The sequence below is a fragment of the Fragaria vesca genome, unplaced genomic scaffold (genome assembly GCF_000184155.1).
Source record: "Fragaria vesca subsp. vesca unplaced genomic scaffold, FraVesHawaii_1.0 scf0512953, whole genome shotgun sequence".
Lineage (NCBI taxonomy): Eukaryota > Viridiplantae > Streptophyta > Magnoliopsida > Rosales > Rosaceae > Fragaria > Fragaria vesca.
Window position 1 is genome coordinate 25,716 of NW_004443394.1, and position 10,829 is coordinate 36,544.

Consider the following 10,829-nt stretch of genomic DNA (forward strand, 5'->3'; position numbering starts at 1 on the left):
TGATAATAGAAGTGTTTATCTAGAATTTTTCAGGTAAGGGTTGTCCATTTTCAAGGTAGATAATGCCGAATTTTCAGTAAATTTTCCTTATAGGTGGACCCTGCAGAATTTACTTCGGGTTTTAAGGTGAAATTCGGGGTGGGTCCTGACACACAGTGCTTTGAATATTTTCTATTTGTGCTGAAATGTGGTTTTGAAAGGATGTTTGGTTTTGAGTGAGTGAAGTTTGGAATGATTGTTGGTTTTGGCGTAAGGAATCAACAGACCGGTATACCTCAGATTGCAAAATCTCAAACGCTGTGTGAAGTTCTTCCACTTGTTAGGGAGTGACCTTGTCAGGTTGATACGAGGAGGAAGAGATGTTGTGATGGGGAAGTGGTGGAACGACAGCAGTGGATGGAGGGATGGTGGATGGACCAGAGAACTGGAGGTTCCTTGCTGGAGCCATGCTTTGATAACAGATGTTGGGTTCACAATTGCAGAACAGAAAGAAAAGAAAAGGAAATACTAAAATAGATGCATATTTTCATTCATACCCAATTAGTGTCAAAATACAGAATATAAGGAGAAGTCTGAGGAACTAGACAAATCAGAGTTGGGCCAAACCAGAAATAAGACAAAATATAGAACCACAACAAGAGTTGGGCCAAACCAGAAATGAGACAAAACACAGGACCACAACAAGAGTTGGGCCAAACCAGATGGGTTCCTAACTTGGGTTAATGCTTGATCTGCTTGGGCTGCTACTGGGAATGTTATGGTGTAGAGTAAAGTACTTAGGTTGAGAGAAGCGTCTCAAAAGGACATCACCTATGCCCAAAAACTCTATGCCAAACCTGTGCCGCCTCTCAAATAATGACACTTGGCCTCAACTTTAACAGAGCACAACTCTGTTAACTTTTCTTATTATCGATTTTATCTTTCAATAAAGAGAAGAAAAAAAAAGTTAAAAGAGTTTGACTCTACTTCTTCCTCCTCCCTTCATATATGTAATTTTCTTCTTTTCATTGTTTTCTCATCTCTCTACAACAAACCAAGAATATTTCGTTCCTTACCTTACAACCAACTGTGTTTCATATTTCGTTTAAATTCCACAAGGACCCACCAATTTCTTTCTTACTAATTATATATGCCAACTGGTAATCAATCTTGCAGATGACGTCAATCATAAAAAAGGAGAGTAAATTGAAATTCTTTTACTTGAATATCAGATGCGAGATGCGAATGATAACCCATCAGCTATAAGCCTATAACCCACCTCAAACTAAATCCAACCAAAAATCTGGTTTCCCACATGTTATATGAATCCCAAAGTTACTGTCTTGTTCATCGCAGAGAGTCGGGGTCTACATTAGAAAGAATATCCTTGACATATATGGATCTAATTTGCAGGCCTGCAGTGGAAAAAAAAGAAGGGAAGAATATAGAAGAAAAAGGATAGATACCTAAAAAGAAAGAATAGATATGGGAAACAGGAGTTTTGGGGAAAACACGGACAACAATTTTTTTTTCAATTTTAATTGTCATTTTCAAGTTTTGGTGAAACAATATTAGTGATTAACTTAATAGTTGTACTCTGTTAAAGTTGAAATCATGTGTCATTATTTGAGAGGCGGCACAGGTTTGGTTGGGCACAGCAGATTTGCTTCCCTCAACAGAAAATTAGATTGCCGTGGTTGAATGCTGGTGGGTCCCATCAATTGGTCACCCAATCAGCTCACCTGTGCAATTGCTTTAATAAAGAGCAAAGAACCAGAGAGTACGAACAGACCGTGGCGTGTCAATCAACCATTTGGGAGGGACAGGCTCTGTAAAAAGCACCGCATTGCCTTCTATCTTGGATTTTTGGCTACTGTACGCAAGAATGGCCAAGATTGAGTTGTTAAAGGAATATGAACAAGCAGATGAAATCTCTCGCAGAGCCTTCCCTCCTAACTTCGTCTTTGGCGTTGCCACCTCGGCCTATCAGGTCAGCTGTTCATCTTTCATGGGTTACAATCCAGATCCCCTGTAGAACCAATAATCACATTCATTTCTTGTACGCATCACATTTATTTGCATCAGTCCTCGTTTCCTTGATCACAGTAATACTACGAAGTTCTTTTTTACCATCAATTTGTTGCAAACTTGCACAAATTAAAATTGCATCACTCCTCGTTTCCTTTTCTTTTCTCGGTTGTTATGCTATTGCGGTTCTGTGCAATTTTTAGTCTTAACGAAAATTTAGTTACCTTCAGATAGTAATTGTAGTATTTTTCTCTAATCCAGACCAACAATTTCTTTGGCCTCAACAAAATAGCATCCGAATGCATCTGAAATACCCACCTCTAGTGTGTTTCAACCTTCCATGTATTGGCTGATAAACATGAAGATAAAAAAAATTAAAAATTAAAAAGTAAAGCTCTATTTGGTTTGCTCATGTTGATAGTTTCAAAAAGAAAGCTTGCAATTTGAAATAGAGATAGACCAATAACAATGCATTTTTCTTTCTTCAGTCATATATTGCAAACAAAGTAATTGGAAAGAGAGTAGTTGGTTTTTCTCTTTTTCTTTTCAGTAGTCTAAGACCCTGACAAACTATTTTGGATTTCTAAAAGCTTGCTGTCTATGAACTTAGTCGTCTTGTTTGTTTGTAGGTTGAAGGTGCCTGCAGGGAGGGCAACAGGGGTCCTAGTATCTGGGATGCTTTTACACACACTAAAGGTACATTCTACTCATCAAGCTTATGACAGTCTCTTCCAGGGACCAGCATATAGCTTGATGCTATCAAATCTTTTGTTGATATTTTTATACATTTTTTTTGTATTGTTTGTTTTTTTTTCTCTTTTTGTTTTTTTTATTATTATTTTGGTTATGGAACTTACATGTATGTCTTGATAGGCAAGATCATTGATGGTAGCAATGGTGACATTGCTGTGGATCAATATCACCGGTATAAGGTTAGTAATAACCAATTTAGCCATGACCACATCACTTCTTTTCTTTTTGGTCTTTTGCCATGATGCCGTCTTCCAGTGCAGTTAGAATGGCAAGGCATTTACTATTTTTCTGTGTCTTCTTTTTTCACTATTATGTTGAATCTGAAGGACGGAGACCAGTGTAGTCCCTTCGTGTGAGCCTATGTGTTACTAGGCCTTTTGGTTTAAATAGTTAAAAAAAAGACATGATTAGATTCTTTACGGTTGTCAATTCCTCCATTTTGATCATATAGTTAGTTTAGTTTAAGGCTGGAATTTCAGTTCATGACATCTACTTAACATGCATCACAAACTATTTAATGCTACACAGGAGGATGTTGATCTCATTGCCAAGTTGGGATTTGCTGCTTATCGGTTTTCCATATCATGGTCTCGAATCTTTCCTGGTATGTGCCCTAATACCTTAGTGCGGTTCTTGCTAATGGTAACCGGAGTTTGAACATTAAATTCTTATTCTGTATCTTTTTGTACTATTAATTTATTACTATATTTTCCTTTCTAGAATAGCTGCAATCTAATAATTGGACATTTCCTGACATCTTTTTATATGAAACATACTGTTATTAAAAGAGTATGCCTAGTGTCCACTGAATTTGATAGCCATCTTCTAGTCTACATCTCAAAATAGCATCAAACAACAAAAAGGTAAAACTAAAAACGGGTTAACCCGCAGCAGCACTCCAATTATAAATAGCCTGGACTGAACTTCTGCATTCTGAGGAAACAGATGCCCATAGAGCTGCCCAAAATTGAACCCTTCTCCACAAAAACTTCGGCTCTTATATTACTTCCTAAAACTTGTAGCTAGATCCAATACACAATCCAATAGATTTTAACTTCCAATCTAACCGCACAAAACCCTTTTTCCACAGAGCTAATGCAACTTGACATTGTAAATACAAATGGTTCATGCACTCAGTTCCATCTTTACACATTAAACACCCATGAAGGCCATCAGGTAAAAGGCAAATAGCAGGTCTTCTCCTCTGAACAATCTCAAGTACTGATGTTTCCATGAACAAGATCCAAGCTAACACCCTTATGGTGAGAGGAACTTTAGCTTTCCATGCTACAGAGGAGAAGTCAGGAAGTTTAGTGTGGATAGGTCAAGTCAAAGGCTCAGGGTTAGGAGCAATTAAAATTCTGATTGAAAAACAAGTCTAAACTGGAGTTACCTAAATGCAATGAGTTGAAAGGTTCTCCATCGCATGCCTCACTAATGTGATCATAAAGAATAATACTCCTGCCAAGATGATAAAGATACTTCTTGATCTTTCAAGTCCCCTCTAAATCCATAGTCCTAACTCAATGGAAGACTAGATGAATTAGTACACACCCTAGCAATGGAAAAGTGATGGTAATGTGTTTATCTATCTAGAGGTGGAAATGAATGACTTCTCTTGACACACATTGCTAAAATCAAATATAGCAGAAGCTATTTGAGTGACATAAAATTTATCTACACTAAGTTTTAGAGATTGTGAGAAATAACATAGACTCTACCAATTTGTATTTTGAGAGTGCTGCATGGAAATGTTACTGATTATTTCTTCAGCATAATGGTGAAACTTATCATCCAAATGGATGTGATCCTTCAGCAATTTACAACTTCCATCGACTTTTCTACCGAAATTTGATGATTGGTTCTTTACAGAAGACTACTTCATAGTTGCTGCAAATCTTGTCAGAGTTGCAAAAAGAATTGAAACATATTGAGATTACATTATTACAGTGTAGATATTCTAAGCAGAAATCCCTAAAGACTAATTTCAATTCATTATAGCAGCTGGGCATTTTCCATGTTTCTCTTAGGCTTAGCTTAACATGATGACAGTATAATTTCTTACGTTTCTGTTTGCAGATGGTCTAGGAACCACTGTCAATGAAGATGGGATTGCTTACTACAACAATATCATTAATGCTCTCCTGGAAAAAGGTGTGAAGTTATTTATCTGAGTTCTTTCTACTTGCGTCAGTGTATTAAACTATTTATTCTTGCAGGCATCCAACCTTATGTAACACTGTACCATTGGGATCTACCATTGTACCTTCATGAAAGTATGGGAGGGTGGTTAAACAAGCAGATTGTGTAAGTATACATCGTCAATAATTAAAGTTATTTGCACTTTCAGTAAATATTATAGTTGTGAAGAAGAATAATTTGCTCCATTTAACTTGTCAATATCCTCAAGCTTATAGACAGTTTGAAGCATTATCACCTCCTTTTTGTGTATAGCAAGTAGCTACAGTGTCTTATTCAGTTCATGGTTAAACATTTATATCTATATAGTGCATGGCTAAATACTTTATAGAGCTAAAGAATATGAAAGGATGCTAGAAACACAAATTAATTTTCCTGGCTCTAATAAGGTGACTTAGAATCTCAATTCAAGTTTTGGAGACTATAGGCAATGAAATTAGCATTATCTGGAGGACAAATGTTTCTTTTGTTTGCTTTTGATATCTATTAAAGAAGAACTTTCCTCATTCTAGACACATTTTGAGTTGAATATTGAACAGGAAAGCTAAAAACCATTTATTCGCATTTTCTGAAAATGCAGAAAATTCTTCTCAGTCTATGCGGACACCTGCTTCGCAAATTTTGGCGATAGAGTAAAGGATTGGATCACAATTAATGAGCCTCTTCAAACTTCTGTCAATGGTTATGGTTACGGGATATTTGCTCCTGGAAGACATGAACATGCATCTACAGAACCATATTTGGTTGCGCATCATCAACTGTTGGCCCATGCAGCTGCTGTTTCAATATACCGAAGCAAATATAAGGTATACTGTTCAATTACTTGTGTCTTGTCTCTTCTTTTTGGTTTCTGGTGAGGCAGTTCTTAGTAATTATTGAACAACCCAAATTGATTGACTTACGTCCCTGGGTGAAAATGATGAATCGAGATCACTGAAGATTACAATTAAAGAACCATATGGTTCCTCCCACACAAAAGCAATCTCTTCTCTCAGGCCAACCTGTAAGTGATGTGTTGTTGCTCCATAAGTTGTGTGTATTGTGTGAACATGGTGACTCCCACATTGGTCTCGGATCTATCTGTCTATTTCCCCAACAAGTTGTGTCTATCTATTTCTCTGTCTATACCCAGGCCCTTTTTTGGGATCACAGGCTCCACCAGATGATTATTTACCCAAAACATCGTTACTCTATAACATAACAAGCTAACTGAAACACAGAGAGATAAAGTATAAATATAAACAGATACCAACTGAATCCCGCGAAAAGCTCCGGTTCAGTTGCTACTATAAGGAATTGCAAGGAGCACAATTAGTGTCCAGTCCATGTTGGGAATGATGCCAAGGTTGGTAGCTATATCACCGGGTCGAAACAGAAGATATCAGAGTCATCAACTATGTACTAACATGCAGGTTTGTGAAGATTGCTACACGTTGATACTGAAAGGTTCCCACGGATCTGGAAGTGAGTTTGATAGTGACACTGGGCTTTTAAGGGTGTCTTATGAGTTGTGCAAACATGTGTTGAGTCCCACTGCTGTTATCTAAACTGAAACCATGTAAATTAATACCAAGAGGCTCTAACTAGTGAGCAGTGACTGGTTTGGGATACCCTGTGTTCCTATATTTTCTAGTTAATGTTAATTTAGGAATCATTTTGTCAATTAGATTTATATTTGTTCCAAGTCTTGCTACTATATGTGCCCTTTCAGGACAAGCAAGGTGGACAAATAGGCATAGCAGTGGACTGTGAATGGGCAGAGGCCAATTCAGATAAAACTGAAGACAAAATTGCTGCAGCAAGGCGCTTAGATTTTCAGCTTGGATGGTATTTACTTCTTCTCTAATTATGATAAGATATATAACTAATATTATCTTATTATATTGTTTTGAATCTACCGAAAATTGCCGGTGACCTGTGGCTTGTTAGTTATCTGGCCTAACTAACACCATGTAGGTCATTGGCTCAAACCTCACTGGCATCTGGGATGGGTGGATCAGGTGGCATAAAATCTAAAGAAAAATGTTTTACTCTATTTAACTACTAAAGTACAGAATATTGTTTATTTTGGTATCTCTCTCTCTCTCTCTCTCTCTCTCTCTCTCACATGTTTTTATGTTTTTATGTTTACTTATATGAACACACTCTGATGAAGCACTTGAATGAGCTTCATTCGTCCTGCATTGGTGCGCTGAACAGCTTCAAAGTTGGGGCAAGTTATTTTATCAACAATATATTTTGTCAACTATATTACGACCATGATAATGTATTACTCGAGGATATAGGTGGCCATCATAAATGATAAGAGAATATTTATAGTTCTAAGACATATTCATCATTTGTCATGCATTATACTGCTAGTACCATCTATCTCAGATCCCCACAGATTGTAAATCAATTGTAATCAGTCTTGCTGCCTTCTGGTATGACGGAAATCTTATTTAATTGAATCTACATTGTATTAGATCCGAAGTATGAAAACTTTCTTAAAAATACAAAACCTGAGTAGCATTTCTTAAGGGAGAGTAATTGTATTGCACTGGGTTTTTCTTGACAGTCTTCTTTCAGTTCAGCTCCCAGTGCCAACTCAGGCAGTTGGTTAGATGAATTTAAATCATTTTCTCTCCCGTTCTATTGTTTAGAGCCCACCTCAACTCTTTCCGAAAGCAGGTACTTAGATCCAATATATTCTGGAGAATATCCCAAAGTTATGCGTGAACGACTTGGAGATCGGCTTCCCATATTTTCAAAGGAAGATAAGGATTTGCTCAAGAACTCATTGGACTTTGTTGGTCTAAATCACTATACATCAAGATTTATTGCTCATGTAAAAGACAGCCCTGAGGAGGGTGATTTTTATAAAGCGCAAGAGATGGAGAGGATTGGTGATTTCTCTAACTACTCCATTAATTTTCATAAAAAAACGCTCTTGCTATCTTTATCTAAATGTTGTCTTATTATCATCAGATAAATGGGAAGGAGGTGAGATTATTGGTGAGAAGGTATGAACTCATTCATCTTCAGACATCACAATTTTTGTGAGCACATATTCGTCGTATACTCTTATACCTTGTCCAGTCCACTGAACGGTTCTGCTTGGCAGGCAGCATCAGAATGGCTTTATGTTGTTCCATGGGGCATCCATAAGGTCTTGAATTACATAGCACAGAGATACAATAGTCCACCAATATATATTACTGAGAATGGTATGAATTACTGAGAATATTATTATTCCATTGAAATATGATTTTTCATCCAGTGGGTAGGTTCATTAACGGTCACTCCCTAAACAAAAAAACAACACAAAAATTAACTTTGGGTAATGATAACAAACTGATCCTTTCCTTTTTTCTGAAACCTACTACAGGTATGGATGACGAGGATGATGATTCCTCCCCACTTAATGAAATGCTAGATGACAAACTGAGAGTCAGTTATTTTAAGAGATACCTTGCAGCGGTCAGCGATGCAATGAGGTAGCTCGACTGCATTTTCATTGATTTTCCATGTGAATTAGTAATAGATCATTCTTGTCATGTTACTCATGTGCTATCTGAAGACTGGTAGGACGAGGCATGAATTTTACAATGAATTTTACAATATTGGCTTAAACCCCTTAGAATAGATGTTCCCAGGGTTCCATTATTTGCCGAGGACGGTCAAATTAAATGACATTAAAGGAAGGTAGATTTGTAACTGGAAAGTCCCCTCCCTTTAGGGTGTGCAAAAATTAAGAACTCCAATCATCACCATTTTTAAAAATGGGCATGAATCTCTTTGCAAATTCAGTAGTTAACTACTTGGGGCAAGGATGAAAATGGAGAAGACGGACGGCTTCTGCCCTCATATATATTATGTGTGATAGCTGTTCACCTTTTTTCTTATGGGCAGGGATGGAGCAGATGTGAGGGGATACTTTGCATGGTCGTTACTGGATAACTTTGAGTGGGCACAAGGCTATACCAAGCGCTTTGGTTTGGTTTACATTGACTACAAGAATGGGCTCTCCCGGCACCCGAAATCTTCTGCGTACTGGTTCTCGCGGTTCTTGAAAAATGGTGAAGGGAGAGATGGGAAGGATGATTAATCCTTCACGCAAATTTGCTTGTTACAGTCATTGATTTTATGCCAGTAAGGGACCTCGATAATTTGTTTCATGCCAGCAAAGTTTTATTAAACCCCTCAAATTTAATTGTTCAAATGATTCGGGAACTAATTTCATATGTACTGTAAGTGCACGTTGTTATAAGGGATTGTTTAACCCGGGCTTAAATTCTAAGATAGTCCAACACTACTCAAACCAAGCTTATCATGACTAGAATAACATCACCAAATCAACTTACAAAACCAGCAAAGCTATAAACACAGATTCAACCAACAATTGCGGACGGGTAAGATTCAGCCAACAATTAAAGGGTAAGATTCAGCCAACAACTTGTGATTGGCTCTTTAGCATTTTAAGCCATCCAACTCACAGATTGGCTCTTTAGCATTTTGTTCAAGTAAACGACGATTTCCCAGAGCTGCTGCCTTCTTGTTTTGGAGCCTCAGAGGAGTCAATGTCTAGCGATTTCGAAAGAGACCCATCTTTTGATACTTCTTCAAGAGCCTCACTGAAGTTGTTATCTTGCAATTGACAAAGAACAGAAGGCTTTCTCTCGATAATCCCAATTGGTTGAAGACGGCAATGTGGCAGCGGAAGGAAGCGCCGGTGCTGTGATGACGGGCTAAAGGCGGCGACGGTGCTGCGATGACAGGTTGAAGGCGACCCAGAAGGCGATGATGAGAATTCTGGTGTATGTTCGACGTGAAAAGGGAGGTTTGTACAAACCCATCAGTTTTGGTGTCTATGATAGAAAGTGTTGGAGGGATACATGGACTCTATAGTCCATATTGAGGGGGGTGAATTCAATTGAGATTTTTTAGACTTTAAAAGTCTATGGATATTTAATTAAGATTTTAAAAAGTGTCTCTAAATCTTGAGGTATTCAATTAAAATTTTAAAATATCCATTAAAATCGGCTGGTATTTAAAACTCCGTAGATTCTCACGGATTTCATTAGTTGTTGGATTTTGATGGATTCTAAAGGGCTAGGTATAAATACAAAACTCATTCTGAAATCTGGCCACCTCCCTCAAGATTTTGATAGACTCTCTCTAACGAGGCTGGTGAGGTTCTGAGCTATGGAGTAACAAGGACCGAGAGTGCAGCTGAAAACCCTGCAGCAGTGGCGGCGCCTCCACCCAAAACGAAGCAACCGGACACCGTGAGTCTCGAGGCCAATCAATCATACTTCTTGTGCAACCAGTTGGGAGGTATCAACCTTGCTCTTTCACTATCTGCTTTCTTTGTATTTGAATCCCTACTCATAGATCGTGCTGGGGTTCTTTCCGGTATTGTCGCTTTTCTTTTAGAAATATATTGTCGAAAACTTTGTGGGCATGGTTAATCTTAACCGATTTTGTGATATTGATTGTGTAGTTACTAGAAACTTTGATTTGGGTGTATGGGTTATATGAGACTATGACCAATTTGTGATTTTGTATATCGTTGTTGTGTTTACTTGCAATGAAAATTTGTAGGCTGGGGTATAGAGTAACGAAGCAGTTTAGTAATTTGATCAAGAGACAAAGCAGAGGTCTCTTGTCTTCCAGGTGTGTGTTGGTTGTGTTTTTTTGGTAATGCAAGTAATTGTTCCATGAGTAAGACCGTCTTCAACAACCATATATAGATGTCTACTAGATAAGAGAACAAATAAGGAAAATGTTCTGGCCTTGTTCTAATTATTTGATCTGAAAATGTTATGCGCCTTATGCCATTTGATCTAGTTTACTTTGGATGTGCTTTATACCATTTGTCTCATATTGTG

General features: G+C 37.6%; 1 protein-coding gene across 1 annotated transcript; it reads left to right on the plus strand.

Moving 5' to 3' along the window:
- The first annotated feature begins 1,732 nt into the window (after window positions 1-1,732).
- On the plus strand, window positions 1,733-9,187 carry LOC101310768 (beta-glucosidase 42-like). The gene is made up of 13 exons (XM_004309432.1): window positions 1,733-1,969; window positions 2,637-2,703; window positions 2,881-2,939; window positions 3,289-3,364; window positions 4,840-4,914; window positions 4,980-5,067; window positions 5,540-5,765; window positions 6,671-6,786; window positions 7,630-7,844; window positions 7,927-7,961; window positions 8,063-8,165; window positions 8,327-8,435; window positions 8,851-9,187. Exons 1-13 carry the CDS (start codon window positions 1,865-1,867, stop codon window positions 9,044-9,046), a joined length of 1,470 nt encoding a protein of 489 aa, XP_004309480.1. The 5' UTR covers window positions 1,733-1,864; the 3' UTR covers window positions 9,047-9,187.
- The last annotated feature ends 1,642 nt before the right edge of the window (window positions 9,188-10,829 follow it).

Coding starts and splice junctions, on each gene's coding strand:
- LOC101310768 (XM_004309432.1), top strand. CDS start 1,865: ATGGCCAAGATTGAGTTGTTAAAGGAATATGAACAAGCAGATGAAATC. Junction 2,940..3,288: donor ATCAATATCACCGGTATAAG/GTTAGTAATAAC, acceptor AATGCTACACAG/GAGGATGTTGATCTCATTGC. Junction 8,166..8,326: donor AATATATATTACTGAGAATG/GTATGAATTACT, acceptor AACCTACTACAG/GTATGGATGACGAGGATGAT.